General features: G+C 40.3%; 1 protein-coding gene across 1 annotated transcript; it reads right to left on the bottom strand.

Annotated features, from left to right (window-relative positions):
• Positions 1-470: 470 nt before the first annotated feature.
• On the bottom strand, positions 471-17,593 carry LOC115183899 (ADP-ribosylation factor-like protein 6). The gene is made up of 8 exons (XM_029744875.1): positions 17,333-17,593; positions 15,339-15,491; positions 10,188-10,249; positions 8,703-8,771; positions 8,272-8,366; positions 2,758-2,887; positions 2,194-2,249; positions 471-869 (listed from the first exon to the last, which is right to left on the bottom strand). Exons 2-8 carry the CDS (start codon positions 15,459-15,461, stop codon positions 844-846), a joined length of 561 nt encoding a protein of 186 aa, XP_029600735.1. The 5' UTR covers positions 15,462-15,491; positions 17,333-17,593; the 3' UTR covers positions 471-843.
• Between the last annotated feature and the right edge of the window lie 98 nt (positions 17,594-17,691).

Genomic DNA, 17,691 nt, shown 5'->3' with positions numbered 1-17,691 from the left:
ACTGTAGAATATCAGTCAAAACATTACTGTAGAATAAAACATTACTGTAGAATATCAGTCAAAACATTACTGTATTATATCAGTCCAAAACATTACTGTAGAACAGTCCAAAACATTACTGTAGAATATCAGTCCAAAACATTACTGTAGAATATCAGTCCAAAACATTACTGTAGAATATCAGTCAAAACATTACTGTAGAATATCAGTCAAAACATTACTGTAGAATATCAGTCAAAACATTACTGTAGAACATCAGTCAAAACATTACTGTAGAATATCAGTCAAAACATTACTGTAGAATATCAGTCCAAACATTACTGTAGAATAGCAGTCCAAAACATTACTGTAGAATATCAGTCAAAACATTACTGTAGAATATCAGTCAAAACATTACTGTAGAATAAAACATTACTGTAGAATATCAGTCAAAACATTACTATAGTAAATCAATCCAAAACAAAACAATACTCCATTTAAAACTGGTTTATTCAGAGTGGGTCATTTGAAATGAGCGTAAAAATGAGAAATTAGTGGCAAAGATGTGTGAATTATCTGAAGAAATAATATCTATTTCCAGGGGCCGTTGGTAAGGCTAGTCCTTCATCCAGACTGGTTGATGTTTAAAGGTCAAAGGTCATAGCTGGCTCCAACTCTTCTGAGGCGTGTGTGTGTGTGTGTGTGTGTATATGTGTGTGTGTGTGTGTGTGTGGTGGTGAGAGTCATGTTGAGAATTTACACCATTGGGGTCAACCCCCGAGGGACTCCAGTGTTGCCATGACGACACCCAGACGATGGCATACCCGCCCCCCCTCCCCTCCGTCGCGTCGTTCTCTCAACCTCTCACGTTCTCATCGTTTTGATTTGATCTGGATAAAACAAACAAAAAAACAATCAGATCTCAAAATGTTCTCCAAGAGAGGAGGGTTATAAGAGGTCATAAGAGGAGTTATGAACAGCGGAAGGTTTACAGGGATCTAGAGACACCATTATGGGGTTCTACTGCCAGTCTACTACACTAATGACGTGGACTAAAGGCCCATTATGGGGTTCTACTGCCAGTCTACTACACTAATGACGTGGACTAAAGGCCCATTATGGGGTTCTACTGCCAGTCTACTACACTAATGACGTGGACTAAAGGCCCATTATGGGGTTCTACTGCCAGTCTACTACACTAATGACGTGGACTAAAGGACCATTATGGGGTTCTACTGCCAGTCTACTACACTAAACACTAATGACGTGGACTAAAGGACCATTATGGGGTTCTACTGCCAGTCTACTACACTAAACACTAATGACGTGGACTAAAGGACCATTATGGGGTTCTACTGCCAGTCTACTACACTAATGACGTGGACTAAAGGCCCATTATGGGGTTCTACTGCCAGTCTACTACACTAAACACTAATGACGTGGACTAAAGGCCCATTATGGGGTTCTACTGCCAGTCTGCTACACTAATGACGTGGACTAAAGGCCCATTATGGGGTTCTACTGCCAGTCTGCTACACTAATGACGTGGACTAAAGGACCATTATGGGGTTCTACTGCCAGTCTACTACACTAATGACGTGGACTAAAGGACCATTATGGGGTTCTACTGCCAGTCTACTACACTAAACACTAATGACGTGGACTAAAGGACCATTATGGGGTTCTACTGCCAGTCTACTACACTAATGACGTGGACTAAAGGCCCATTATGGGGTTCTACTGCCAGTCTACTACACTAAACACTAATGACGTGGACTAAAGGCCCATTATGGGGTTCTACTGCCAGTCTGCTACACTAATGACGTGGACTAAAGGCCCATTATGGGGTTCTACTGCCAGTCTGCTACACTAATGACGTGGACTAAAGGCCCATTATGGGGTTCTACTGCCAGTCTACTACACTAACGACGTGGACTAAAGGCCCATTATGGGGTTCTACTGCCAGTCTACTACACTAACGACGTGGACTAAAGGCCCATTATGGGGTTCTACTGCCAGTCTACTACACTAAACACTAATGACATAAAATACTCACAGGGTCATTTCATCTACAGATGGAAGTCAAAATGGAAATAAACCATGATTTAAATGAAGCTATGGTTTCTTCATATCACATAACTGTGGTAAATCAATCAAACCCATTTCGTGAGCTGAAACCATGACAGAGAGAGAGAGTGGACTGTCTGTTAATACCTTGCAGCCAATCAACGCCTTCGAGTAAACCCTCTCCTTTCACAGCATCACTGGCACTGAAACAGACACAAAGAGAGCAAGTCAGTGAAAAACCAACGCTTCAACAACAATTAGAAAAGGCAGCGTTTTGTCATATATATATATATATACATAAAAAAAAGTCCTGTTCTGGAGGTTAGACAAAAAAAAAAACAGACCGTATTAAATCTAAATGTACTGTAACTGACTGAATCAACAGACCGTATTAAATCTAAATGTACTGTAACTGACTGAATCAACAGACCGTATTAAATCTAAATGTACTGTAACTGACTGAATCAACAGACCGTATTAAATCTAAATGTACTGTAACTGACTGAATCAACAGACCGTATTAAATCTAAATGTACTGTAACTGACTGAATCAACAGACCGTATTAAATCTAAATGTACTGTAACTGACTGAATCAACAGACCGTATTAAATCTAAATGTACTGTAACTGACTGAATCGTGGATCTGGTCTAGAAACGTGAAATGTGTGCCAACAATGGATTCTGGGTGTTTTTATAACGAGTCCATCTACCAGATGTGCCAGGGCTTGTCCTTGATTTTCTCCAGACAGAGGAGCTGGGAGACCTTGACTGAAGAAAGGGCGTCTCTCACGTCCATCTTGTTGGCGAAGAACAGCAAGGGGATTCGCCGGTGTTTTATGTCTAAACACACGGAGAAGGGTAGAATCAGGGACACAAACAACGGCTTCAGAAAGTTGTGTTTACAGGCGGAATGTAAAAAAAAACGGATTTCGATTCGGATTTAGTGTCACCGGTCTACACACAATTACCCCGTAACGGCAAAGTGGAATCATGTTTTTAGAAAAGTTTACCAAATTAATTGGCTTGGTGTGTGTGGATGATTCACCTGGGTGGATGAGGAGTGTATAATGAGGAGGATGATTCACCTGGGTGGTTGAGGAGTGTATAATGAGGATGATTCACCTGGGTGGTTGAGGAGTGTATAATGAGGAGGATGATTCACCTGGGTGATTGAGGAGTGTATAATGAGGATGATTCACCTGGGTGGTTGAGGAGTGTATAATGAGGAGGATGATTCACCTGGGTGGTTGAGGAGTGTATAATGAGGAGGATGATTCACCTGGGTGGTTGAGGAGTGTATAATGAGGAGGATGATTCACCTGGGTGGTTGAGGAGTGTATAATGAGGATGATTCACCTGGGTGGTTGAGGAGTGTATAATGAGGAGGATGATTCACCTGGGTGGTTGAGGAGTGTATAATGAGGAGGATGATTCACCTGGGTGGTTGAGGAGTGTATAATGAGGAGGATGATTCACCTGGGTGGTTGAGGAGTGTATAATGAGGAGGATGATTCACCTGGGTGGTTGAGGAGTGTATAATGAGGAGGATGATTCACCTGGGTGATTGAGGAGTGTATAATGAGGAGGATGATTCACCTGGGTGGTTGAGGAGTGTATAATGTGTTGGATGATTCACCTGGGTGGTTGAGGAGCGTATAATGAGGAGGATGATTCACCTGGGTGGTTGAGGAGTGTATAATGAGGAGGATGATTCACCTGGGTGGTTGAGGAGTGTATAATGAGGATGATTCACCTGGGTGGTTGAGGAGTGTATAATGAGGAGGATGATTCACCTGGGTGGTTGAGGAGTGTATAATGAGGAGGATGATTCACCTGGGTGGTTGAGGAGTGTATAATGAGGATGATTCACCTGGGTGGTTGAGGAGTGTATAATGAGGATGATTCACCTGGGTGGTTGAGGAGTGTATAATGAGGAGGATGATTCACCTGGGTGGTTGAGGAGTGTATAATGAGGATGATTCACCTGGGTGGTTGAGGAGTGTATAATGAGGAGGATGATTCACCTGGGTGGTTGAGGAGTGTATAATGAGGATGATTCACCTGGGTGATTGAGGAGTGTATAATGAGGATGATTCACCTGGGTGATTGAGGAGTGTATAATGAGGAGGATGATTCACCTGGGTGGTTGAGGAGTGTATAATGAGGAGGATGATTCACCTGGGTGGTTGAGGAGTGTATAATGAGGAGGATGATTCACCTGGGTGATTGAGGAGTGTATAATGAGGAGGATGATTCACCTGGGTGGTTGAGGAGTGTATAATGAGTAGGATGATTCACCTGGGTGGTTGAGGAGTGCATAATGAGGATGATTCACCTGGGTGATTGAGGAGTGTATAATGAGGATGATTCACCTGGGTGGTTGAGGAGTGTATAATGAGGAGGATGATTCACCTGGGTGGATGAGGAGTGTATAATGAGGATGATTCACCTGGGTGATTGAGGAGTGTATAATGAGGAGGATGATTCACCTGGGTGGTTGAGGAGTGTATAATGAGTAGGATGATTCACCTGGGTGGTTGAGGAGTGCATAATGAGGATGATTCACCTGGGTGATTGAGGAGTGTATAATGAGGATGATTCACCTGGGTGGTTGAGGAGTGTATAATGAGGAGGATGATTCACCTGGGTGGATGAGGAGTGTATAATGAGGATGATTCACCTGGGTGGTTGAGGAGTGTATAATGAGGAGGATGATTCACCTGGGTGATTGAGGAGTGTATAATGAGGATGATTCACCTGGGTGGTTGAGGAGTGTATAATGAGGATGATTCACCTGGGTGGTTGAGGAGTGTATAATGAGGATGATTCACCTGGGTGGTTGAGGAGTGTATAATGTGTTGGATGATTCACCTGGGTGGTTGAGGAGTGTATAATGAGGATGATTCACCTGGGTGGTTGAGGAGTGTATAATGTGTTGGATGATTCACCTGGGTGGTTGAGGAGTGTATAATGAGGAGGATGATTCACCTGGGTGGTTGAGGAGTGTATAATGTGGAGGATGATTCACCTGGGTGGATGAGGAGTGTATAATGAGGAGGATGATTCACCTGGGTGGTTGAGGAGTGTATAATGTGGAGGATGATTCACCTGGGTGGATGAGGAGTGTATAATGAGGATGATTCACCTGGGTGGTTGAGGAGTGTATAATGTGTTGGATGATTAACCTGGGTGGTTGAGGAGTGTATAATGAGGATGATTTACCTGGGTGATTGAGGAGTGTATAATGTGTTGGATGATTCACCTGGATGGATGAGGAGTGTATAATGAGGATGATTCACCTGGGTGGTTGAGGAGTGTATAATGAGGAGGATGATTCACCTGGGTGATTGAGGAGTGTATAATGTGGAGGATGATTCACCTGGGTGGATGAGGAGTGTATAATGAGGATGATTCACCTGGTTGGTTGAGGAGTGTATAATGTGTTGGATGATTCACCTGGGTGGATGAGGAGTGTATAATGAGGATGATTCACCTGGGTGGTTGAGGATTGTATAATGTGTTGGATGATTCACCTGGATGGATGAGGAGTGTATAATGAGGATGATTCACCTGGGTGGTTGAGGAGTGTATAATGAGGAGGATGATTCACCTGGGTGATTGAGGAGTGTATAATGAGGAGGATGATTCACCTGGGTGGTTGAGGAGTGTATAATGTGGAGGATGATTCACCTGGGTGGTTGAGGAGTGTATAATGAGGAGGATGATTCACCTGGGTGGATGAGGAGCGTATAATGAGGAGGATGATTCACCTGGGTGGTTGAGGAGTCTATAATGTGTTGGATGATTCACCTGGGTGGATGAGGACTGTATAATGAGGATGATTCACCTGGGTGGTTGAGGAGTGTATAATGAGGAGGATGATTCACCTAGGTGGTTGAGGAGTGTATAATGTGGAGGATGATTCACCTGGGTGGATGAGGAGTGTATAATGAGGATGATGATTCACCTGGGTGGTTGAGGAGTGTATAATGAGGATGATTCACCTGGGTGGATGAGGAGTGTATAATGAGGATGATTCACCTGGGTGGTTGAGGAGTGTATAATGTGTTGGATGATTCACCTGGGTGGATGAGGAGTGTATAATGAGGATGATTCACCTGGGTGGTTGAGGATTGTATAATGTGTTGGATGATTCACCTGGATGGATGAGGAGTGTATAATGAGGATGATTCACCTGGGTGGTTGAGGAGTGTATAATGAGGAGGATGATTCACCTGGGTGATTGAGGAGTGTATAATGAGGAGGATGATTCACCTGGGTGGTTGAGGAGTGTATAATGTGGAGGATGATTCACCTGGGTGGTTGAGGAGTGTATAATGAGGAGGATGATTCACCTGGGTGGATGAGGAGCGTATAATGAGGAGGATGATTCACCTGGGTGGTTGAGGAGTCTATAATGTGTTGGATGATTCACCTGGGTGGATGAGGACTGTATAATGAGGATGATTCACCTGGGTGGTTGAGGAGTGTATAATGAGGAGGATGATTCACCTAGGTGGTTGAGGAGTGTATAATGTGGAGGATGATTCACCTGGGTGGATGAGGAGTGTATAATGAGGATGATGATTCACCTGGGTGGTTGAGGAGTGTATAATGAGGATGATTCACCTGGGTGGTTGAGGAGTGTATAATGAGGAGGATGATTCACCTGGGTGGTTGAGGAGTGTATAATGAGGAGGATGATTCACCTGGGTGGTTGAGGAGTGTATAATGAGGATGATTCACCTGGGTGGTTGAGGAGTGTATAATGAGGAGGATGATTCACCTGGGTGGTTGAGGAGTGTATAATGAGGAGGATGATTCACCTGGGTGGTTGAGGAGTGTATAATGAGGAGGATGATTCACCTGGGTGGTTGAGGAGTGTATAATGAGGATGATTCACCTGGGTGGTTGAGGAGTGTATAATGTGTTGGATGATTCACCTGGCGGGATGAGGAGTGTATAATGAGGATGATTCACCTGGGTGGTTGAGGAGTGTATAATGAGGATGATTCACCTGGGTGGTTGAGGAGTGTATAATGAGGAGGATGATTCACCTGGGTGATTGAGGAGTGTATAATGAGGAGGATGATTCACCTGGGTGGTTGAGGAGTGTATAATGTGGAGGATGATTCACCTGGGTGGTTGAGGACTGTATAATGAGGAGGATGATTCACCTGGGTGGATGAGGAGCGTATAATGAGGAGGATGATTCACCTGGGTGGATGAGGACTGTATAATGAGGATGATTCACCTGGGTGGATGAGGACTGTATAATGAGGATGATTCACCTGGGTGGTTGAGGAGTGTATAATGTGGAGGATGATTCACCTGGGTGGATGAGGAGTGTATAATGAGGATGATGATTCACCTGGGTGGTTGAGGAGTGTATAATGAGGATGATTCACCTGGGTGGTTGAGGAGTGTATAATGAGGAGGATGATTCACCTGGGTGGTTGAGGAGTGTATAATGAGGAGGATGATTCACCTGGGTGGTTGAGGAGTGTATAATGAGGATGATTCACCTGGGTGGTTGAGGAGTGTATAATGAGGAGGATGATTCACCTGGGTGGTTGAGGAGTGTATAATGAGGAGGATGATTCACCTGGGTGGTTGAGGAGTGTATAATGAGGAGGATGATTCACCTGGGTGGTTGAGGAGTGTATAATGTGTTGGATGATTCACCTGGGTGGTTGAGGAGTGTATAATGTGTTGGATGATTCACCTGGGTGGATGAGGAGTGTATAATGAGGATGATTCACCTGGGTGGTTGAGGAGTGTATAATGAGGATGATTCACCTGGGTGGTTGAGGAGTGTATAATGAGGATGATTCACCTGGGTGGTTGAGGAGTGTATAATGTGTTGGATGATTCACCTGGGTGGTTGAGGAGTGTATAATGAGGAGGATGATTCACCTGGGTGGTTGAGGAGCGTATAATGAGGATGATTCACCTGGGTGATTGAGGAGTGTATAATGAGGATGATTCACCTGGGTGATTGAGGAGTGTATAATGAGGAGGATGATTCACCTGGGTGGTTGAGGAGTGTATAATGAGGATGATTCACCTGGATGATTGAGGAGTGTATAATGAGGAGGATGATTCACCTGGGTGGTTGAGGAGTGTATAATGTGTTGGATGATTCACCTGGGTGGTTGAGGAGTGTATAATTTGTTGGATGATTCACCTGGGTGGATGAGGAGTGTATAATGAGGATGATTCACCTGGGTGATTGAGGAGCGTATCCAGTTCTTCTTTAGCGACCACCATCCTCAACTTGTCTCCACTGTCCACCACAAAGATGATGGCTTGACCCTCCCTGGGGGGAGAGAGGGGGCAAGGGTCAACACGACTCACTGTCAGTACTACCTACCGTGTGTGTGTGTCAGTATGTGTGCATGTGTTTATATGTGTGTGTGTCACTGTGTGTTTATCACTGTGTGTGTGTGTCACTGTGTGTATGTGTGTGTGTGTGTGTGTTTATCACTGTTTGTGTTTATCACTGTGTGCATGTCACTGTATAAGTGTGTGTGTCTGCGTGTGTGTGTGTGTGTGTGTGTGTGTGTGTGTGTGTGTGTGTGTGTGTGTGTGTGTGTGTGTGTGTGTGTGTGGTGTGCGTGTGTATCACTGTGTGTGTGTGCCCGAACAGACTCACTTGTAGTAATGTTCCCAGAGGTTTCTGTATCGCCCTTGGCCAGACATGTCGAACACTGTGAAGGAGAGACTGGAGAGAAGAGAAGGATTTAGACTGGAGAGAAGAGGAGGATTTAGACTGGAGAGAAGAGAAGGATTTAGACTGGAGAGAAGAGAAGGATTTAGACTGGAGAGAAGAGAAGGATTTAGACTGGAGAGAAGAGGAGGATTTAGACTGGAGAGAAGAGAAGGATTTAGACTGGAGAGAAAAGGAGGATTTAGACTGGAGAGAAGAGGAGGATTTAGACTGGAGAGAAGAGGAGGATTTAGACTGTAGAGAAGAGAAGGATTTAGACTGGAGAGAAGAGGAGGATTTAGACTGGAGAGAAGAGGAGGATTTAGACTGGAGAGAAGAGGAGGATTTAGACTGTAGAGAAGAGAAGGATTTAGACTGGAGAGAAGAGAAGGTTTTAGACTGGAGAGAAGAGAAGGTTTTAGACTGGAGAGAAGAGGAGGATTTAGACTGGAGAGAAGAGGAGGATTTAGACTGTAGAGAAGAGAAGGATTTAGACTGGAGAGAAGAGAAGGTTTTAGACTGGAGAGAAGAGGAGGATTTAGACTGGAGAGAAGAGGAGGATTTAGACTGGAGAGAAGAGGAGGATTTAGACTGGAGAGAAGAGGAGGATTTAGACTGGAGAGAAGAGGAGGATTTAGACTGGAGAGAAGAGGAGGATTTAGACTGGAGAGAAGAGAAGGATTTAGACTGGAGAGAAGAGGAGGATTTAGACTGGAGAGAAGAGAAGGATTTAGACTGGAGAGAAGAGGAGAATATAGAAGACTGGAGAGAAGAGGAGGATTTAGACTGGAGAGAAGAGAAGGTTTTAGACTGGAGAGAAGAGGAGGATTTAGACTGGAGAGAAGAGGAGGATTTAGACTGGAGAGAAGAGGAGGATTTAGACTGGAGAGAAGAGGAGGATTTAGACTGGAGAGAAGAGGAGGATTTAGACTGGAGAGAAGAGAAGGATTTAGACTGGAGAGAAGAGGAGGATTTAGACTGGAGAGAAGAGGAGAATATAGAAGACTGGAGAGAAGAGGAGGATTTAGACTGGAGAGAAGAGGAGGATTTAGACTGGAGAGAAGTGGAGGATTTAGACTGGAGAGAAGAGGAGGATTTAGACTGGAGAGAAGAGGAGGATTTAGACTGGAGAGAAGAGAAGGATTTAGACTGGAGAGAAGAGGAGGATTTAGACTGGAGAGAAGAGGAGGATTTAGACTGGAGAGAAGAGGAGGATTTAGACTGGAGAGAAGAGGAGGATTTAGACTGGAGAGAAGAGGAGGATATAGAAGACTGGAGAGAAAAGTAGTGCACTATATTGGAAATAGGATGCCATTTGGGACCCATTCAAGGACATCGTAGTGGTAACGTTCAGACAACGTTCCCCAACAACCTTCAAGGTTCAGAACATCTGATCATCGTACATTCATCCATTATTGTCTCATTGATTACCTTGATGTCTTGAACTTCTCTATGCTGAAGCCAATGGTCGGGACGATGTCTTGTGTCTGGGCCTGCATGACACAGGAATACATTAGTATTGGTTAATTAAACAGGAATAGATTAGTAATGGTTAATTCAACAGGAATACATTAGTAATGGTTAATTAAACAGGAATAGATTAGTAATGGTTAATTAAACATGAATAGATTAGTAATGGTTCATTAAACGGGAATAGATTAGTAGTGGTTAATTACACAGGAATAGATTAGTAATGGTTCATTAAACAGGAATAGATTAAACAGGAATAGATTAGTAATGGTTAAATAAACAGGAATAGATTAGTAATGGTTAATTAAACAGGAATAGATTAGTAGTGGTTAATTAAACAGGAATAGATTAAACAGGAATAGATTAGTAGTGGTTAATTACACAGGAATAGATTAGTAGTGGTTAATTACACAGGAATAGATTAAACAGGAATAGATTAGAAGTGGTTAATTAAACAGGAATAGATTAAACAGGAATAGATTAGTAGTGGTTAATTACACAGGAATAGATTAAACAGGAATAGATTAGTAGTGGTTAATTACACAGGAATAGATTAAACAGGAATAGATTAGTAGTGGTTAATTACACAGGAATAGATTAGTAGTGGTTAATTAAACAGGAATAGATTAGTAGTGGTTAATTCAACAGGAATAGATTAGTAGTGGTTAATTAAACAGGAATAGATTAAACAGGAATATATTAGTAGTGGTTCATTAAACAGGAACAGATTAGTAGTGGTTAATTAAACAGGAATAGATTAGTAGTGGTTAATTAAACAGGAATAGATTACACAGGAATAGATTAGTAGTGGTTAATTAAACAGGAATAGATTAGTAATGGTTAATTAAACAGGAATAGATTAAACAGGAACAGATTAGTAGTGGTTAATTACACAGGAATAGATTAGTAGTGGTTAATTAAACAGGAATAGATTAGTAGTGGTTAATTAAACAGGAATAGATTAGTAATGGTTAATTAAACAGGAATAGATTAGTAATGGTTAATTAAACAGGAATAGATTAGTAATGGTTAATTAAACAGGAATATATTAGTAGTGGTTAATTAAACAGGAATAGATTAGTATGGTTAATTAAACAGGAATAGATTAGTAATGGCTAATTAAACAGGAATAGATTAGTAGTGGTTAATTAAACAGGAATAGATTAGTAGTGGTTAATTAAACAGGAATAGATTAGTAATGGTTAATTAAACAGGAATAGATTAAACAGGAACAGATTAGTAGTGGTTAATTACACAGGAATAGATTAGTAGTGGTTAATTAAACAGGAATAGATTAGTAGTGGTTAATTAAACAGGAATAGATTAGTAATGGTTAATTAAACAGGAATAGATTAGTAATGGTTAATTAAACAGGAATAGATTAGTAGTGGTTAATTAAACAGGAATAGATTAAACAGGAATAGATTAGTAGTGGTTAATTAAACAGGAATAGATTAGTAATGGTTAATTAAACAGGAATAGATTAGTAATGGTTAATTAAACAGGAATAGATTAGTAGTGGTTAATTAAACAGGAATAGATTAAACAGGAATAGATTAGTAATGGTTAATTAAACAGGAATAGATTAGTAGTGGTTAATTAAACAGGAATAGATTAAACAGGAATAGATTAGTAGTGGTTAATAAAACAGGAATAGATTAGTAATGGTTAATTAAACAGGAATAGATTAGTAATGGTTCATTAAACAGGAATAGATTAGTAATGTTTCATTAAACAGGAATAGATTAGTAATGGTTAATTAAACAGGAATAGATTAGTAATGGTTAATTAAACAGGAATAGATTAGTAATGGTTCATTAAACAGGAATAGATTAGTAATGGTTCATTAAACAGGAATAGATTAGTAATGGTTCATTAAACAGGAATAGATTAGTAATGGTTAATTAAACAGGAATAGATTAAACAGGAATAGATTAGTGGTGGTTAATTAAACAGGAATAGATTAGTAATGGTTAATTAAACAGGAATAGATTAGTAATGGTTAATTAAACAGGAATAGATTAGTAATGGTTCATTAAACAGGAAAAGATTAGTAATGGTTCATTAAACAGGAATAGATTAGTAATGGTTAATTAAACAGGAATAGATTAAACAGGAATAGATTAGTAGTGGTTAATTAAACAGGAATAGATTAGTAATGGTTCATTAAACAGGAATAGATTAGTAATGGTTCATTAAACAGGAATAGATTAGTAATGGTTCATTAAACAGGAATAGATTAGTAATGGTTCATTAAACAGGAATAGATTAGTAATGGTTAATTAAACAGGAATAGATTAAACAGGAATAGATTAGTAATGGTTAATTAAACAGGAATAGATTAGTAATGGTTAATTAAACAGGAATAGATTAGTAGTGGTTAATTAAACAGGAATAGATTAGTAGTGGTTAATTAAACAGGAACAGATTAGTAGTGGTTAATTACACAGGAACAGATTAGTAATGGTTAATTAAACAGGAACAGATTAGTAGTGGTTAATTACACAGGAATAGATTAGTAGTGGTTAATTAAACAGGAATAGATTAGTAATGGTTAATTACACAGGAATAGATTAAACAGGAATAGATTAGTAATGGTTAATTAAACAGGAATAGATTAGTAGTGGTTAATTAAACAGGAATAGATTAGTCGTGGTTAATTAAACAGGAATAGATTAGTAGTGGTTAATTAAACAGGAATAGATTAGTAGTGGTTAATTAAACAGGAATAGATTAGTAGTGGTTAATTAAACAGGAATAGATTAGTAGTGGTTAGTTAAACAGGAATAGATTAAACAGGAATAGATTAGTAGTGGTTAATTAAACAGGAACAGATTAGTAGTGATTAATTAAACAGGAATAGATTAGTAGTGGTTAATTAAACAGGAATAGATTAGTAATGGTTAATTAAACAGGAATAGATTAGTAGTGGTTAATTAAACAGGAATAGATTAGTAGTGGTTAATTAAACAGGAATGGATTAGTATTGGTTCATTAAACAGGAATAGATTAGTAGTGGTTAATTAAACAGGAATAGATTAGTATTGGTTAATTAAACAGGAATAGATTAGTAGTGGTTAATTAAACAGGAATAGATTAAACAGGAATACATTAGTAATGGTTAATTAAACAGGAATAGATTAGTATTGGTTAATTAAACAGGAATAGATTAAACAGGAATAGATTAGTAGTGGTTAATTACACAGGAATAGATTAGTAGTGGTTAATTAAACAGGAATAGATTAGTAGTGGTTAATTAAACAGGAATAGATTAGTAGTGGTTAATTAAACAGGAATAGATTAAACAGGAACAGATTAGTAGTGGTTAATTAAACAGGAATAGATTAGTAGTGGTTAATTAAACAGGAATAGATTAGTAGTGGTTAATTAAACAGGAATAGATTAGTAGTGGTTAATTAAACAGGAATAGATTAGTAATGGTTAATTAAACAGGAATAGATTAGTAATGGTTCATTAAACAGGAATAGATTAGTAGTGGTTTATTAAACAGGAATAGATTAGTAATGGTTAATTCAACAGGAATAGATTAGTAGTGGTTAATTAAACAGGAATAGATTAAACAGGAATAGATTAGTAGTGGTTAATTAAACAGGAATAGATTAGTAGTGGTTAATTAAACAGGAATAGATTAGTAATGGTTAATTAAACAGGAATAGATTAGTAATGGTTAATTAAACAGGAATAGATTAGTAATGGTTAATTAAACAGGAATAGAGTAGGGGAACCGTACTGATTAAGGCCACTTGAATTCAAGGGGGGAAAAAAACAATTTCTGCTGTTTAATGTTTCTATGAATTAATCTGGCCGTTCTATCCAGAGCTAATTGTACTCTAAACCATTACGGTTAAGTATTAAGTATTATTAAGTTATTGACAATTATGTGTAAGTTCCCACCAGAGGCCAATTTCCAAAGAGGCAACATAATTTAGTGACCTACAACAAGAAAATAGATTTCAGGAATTATTAAAGAAATGTCTCGTTTTACTGTTAAATTAACCTTCCATTGTTACATATAGTTTTTTGGGGTTCAGATTTAAAAACTACAGTTGTGCATCTAGACATGAAGCCTTTACCAAGATCAGAAATCATCAGGAACAACTAGAAACCTCTGGACTGTCTCCAAGACGTTTGGAGGGGACAGGAAGTGGTTGATGCAGAGAGAGAAGAAGAAGACCAGGGGTGAAGGACATCAGGGATAGATGACCTCCAAGACGTTTGGAGTGGACAGGAAGTGATTGATGAGAGAGAAGAAGAAGACCAGGGGTGAAAGATATCAGGGATAGAGGACCTACAGGGGTGGATAAACATGCTAACAAGTTAGGGACTTGAAGATGACTATTGGGCGACTCCTCATGCAGTTAGGGCCGGGGCATTGTCCTACTGCTGACCTTCGTTCATCCAGGTGATTCTGTTAATTGGTCCACCAACCTGTACCTTTGTAATACAACAGTAGAGAAGGCCATTTGAAACTGTCTTCAGACAGGCTTTAGGAAGACAAGTTGAACTAACTAACAAGAGGAACAGGACATAAAATGTGAATCAACATTCAATAATGAATTGAAAGTTGTGTGTTCGTTCGGGTCGTTGTTGCATGGCCTCTTACAGATCCTCCATCCATGACCTCACTTCCTGTAGCAGGACTTTTCTATTCTACACATTACAGATCCTCCATCTCCTCCTCTCTCTCTCTCTCTCTCCATCTCCTCCTCTCTCTCTCCATCCTCCTCTCTCTCTCCATCTCCTCTCTCCCCCCATCTCCTCCTCTCTCCCTGCGGTGTCTCCTTGTTCCTCTCTCCACCATCCCTCTTCAGGAGGACATGGAATCCGTACCCTCTGAAAACCAGTGACTATACCGACTTACTCTAATTCTAAAGTGTCTTAATTTTTTACACCAGTAATATATATATAAATATATATATATATATATATATATATATATATATATATATATATATATATATATATATATATATATATATATATATATTTATATATATATTCATACTATATCACAGCAAACCACTAACTCATTCTCATGTCGACCATGAAGTAAGTAGGCCTGATCGATCCAGGCTACTAGCGAAGACTTACATTGAACGGTTTGAGTTGGTTGATGATGGTGGTCTTGCCGCTGTTGTCCAATCCCAGACACAGAACATTCACTTCCTTCTTCTTCAACCCCAGCCAGCCGGCTAGTTTATCAAACAGACCCATTGTTATTCCGTCTTATTCCCGGTGGGGTCTCTGTTGAATAAAAATATACATATATATATATTATATTATATTATAGTAGCTAAGACCATCACAAAGCAATAAACGTGTGACAACTGCAAATCCGGGGTGTAGGGTCTAATCATTAGTCCAAAGAACCCAGGGTGTAGGGCCTAATCATTAGTCCAAACAACCCGGGGCGTAGGGTCTAATCATTAGTCCAAACAACCTGGGGCGTAGGGTCTAATCATTAGTCCAAACAACCCGGGGCGTAGGGTCTAATCATTAGTCCAAACAACCTGGGGTGTAGGGCCTAATCATTAGTCCAAACAACCCGGGTCTAATCATTAGCCAAACAACCCAGGGCGTAGGGCCTAATCATTAGTCCAAACAACCCGGGGTGTAGGGTCTAATCATTAGTCCAAACAACCCGGGGCGTAGGGTCTAATCATTAGTCCAAACAACCTGGGGCGTAGGGTCTAATCATTAGTCCAAACAACCCGGGGCGTAGGGTCTAATCATTAGTCCAAACAACCCGGGGCGTAGGGCCTAATCATTAGTCCAAACAACACGGGGCGTAGGGTCTAATCATTAGTCCAAACAACCCGGGGCGTAGGGCCTAATCATTAGTCCAAACAACCCGGGGCGTAGGGTCTAATCATTAGTCCAAACATCCTGGGGCGTAGGGTCTAATCATTAGTCCAAACAACCTGGGGCGTAGGGTCTAATCATTAGTCCAAACAACCCGGGGCGTAGGGTCTAATCATTAGTCCAAACAACCCGGGTCTAATCATTAGTCCAAAAAACCCGGGGTGTAGGGTCTAATCATTAGTCCAAACAACCCGGGGCGTAGGGTCTAATCATTAGTCCAAACAACCCGGGGCGTAGGGTCTAATCATTAGTCCAAACAACCCGGGGCGTAGGGTCTAATCATTAGTCCAAACAACCCGGGGCGTAGGGCCTAATCATTAGTCCAAACGACCCGGGGCGTAGGGCCTAATCATTATTCCAAACAACCCGGGGCGTAGGGTCTAATCATTAGTCCAAACAACCCGGGGCATAGGGTCTAATCATTAGTCCAAACAGTTGCAAAACGAGTTTCAATTGGACAAATTCAGGTAGGACTCCGACATTGTTCGTCCTAATACTTCTATATTTCATAATTACATTCTTGTACTTTTTAGATTAGTGTGTATTGTTAGATACTACTGCACTGCTGGAGCTAGGAACAAAACCATTTCACTACACTGGCAATAACATCTGCTAAATATGTGTACGCGACCAACAAAATGTGATTTGATTTGTTCAATCTGAACTCTGACCTGCGGAAGGCAGCAATACGCAACACAGCGTCTAGTCTGCCGGAAATTCACACGAAGAAGAAGAGGGTTTAGCCGCTAGCTAGCCGACTGGCTAACTTAGCATTTACAATAGTTACAGCAAGCACCACACGTAGCAATATGTTTTTCTTCTTCCAGATCATAACATTTAGGGTAGTTTAGGGTCTCGTTTTTATTCGTAACTAATGCGTCAGCAACAACGAAAGAGAATGAAGTTGATACCCTTTCTGATGTAGCTAGCTAGTTAGCGTAACATGCTAGGATAGCTAGCTAACTGTTAATACATTAGCAAACTGACGTTAGCTAGCCATCTGGTTAGATAGTTAGCAGCGTGACTAGCTAGCTATTTTAGTAAACCTTCATCCTTGGACCTAGTTTACCAAAACGTAGCTTGACCAGTTTTGAGTTGACTAAACTGGGTTTAATGGGATGTACTCAATGTGCCTATAATCTCATTGAAAGAAACGATAGCTAGCCTAGCAAACGTTAGCTATCTTCTTCCAGCAGCATATGTGCAATGTATCTTCTCTTTACCTTGTAAGAGATCTTTTGTACGATTCTTCAAACTTTTTTTTTTCTTTCTTCAAATATCAAACGTTTCGTTTCGAAACCCCCCAAGTCATAACGATGACATGTTGATATTGTCAGTCATTTCTATGGTCACAACATGCCAGTGTTTTGGTCCTCAGGAAGCACTGGGAGTTTACACGGCGTTGTCTAGGCGACGGACACGACGTCGATAAGACTTTATGTATCTGGCTCAAGTCCACCATCACCTGGATATCATGGGCATTACAAACAACTTACATTTTACATTTTAGTCATTTAGCAGACGCTCTTATCCAGAGCCACTTACAGTAGTGAATGCATACATTTCATACATTCTTTCCCCC

This window comes from Salmo trutta, unplaced genomic scaffold (assembly GCF_901001165.1).
Source record: "Salmo trutta unplaced genomic scaffold, fSalTru1.1, whole genome shotgun sequence".
Lineage (NCBI taxonomy): Eukaryota > Metazoa > Chordata > Actinopteri > Salmoniformes > Salmonidae > Salmo > Salmo trutta.
The sequence above is the reverse complement of the archived record's forward strand: the minus strand, read 5'-3'. Positions and strand labels throughout refer to the sequence as shown.

Excerpts from the sequence above, each read along its gene's own strand:
- LOC115183899 (XM_029744875.1), bottom strand. The coding sequence starts at position 15,461 with ATGGGTCTGTTTGATAAACTAGCCGGCTGGCTGGGGTTGAAGAAGAAG. Across the intron at positions 2,250-2,757 it reads GACAAGCCCTGGCACATCTG|TGCCAGTGATGCTGTGAAAG; the intron begins GTAGATGGACTC and ends TGTCTGTTTCAG. Across the intron at positions 870-2,193 it reads AGGCGTTGATTGGCTGCAAG|ATCAAATCAAAACGATGAGA; the intron begins GTATTAACAGAC and ends TGTTTTATCCAG.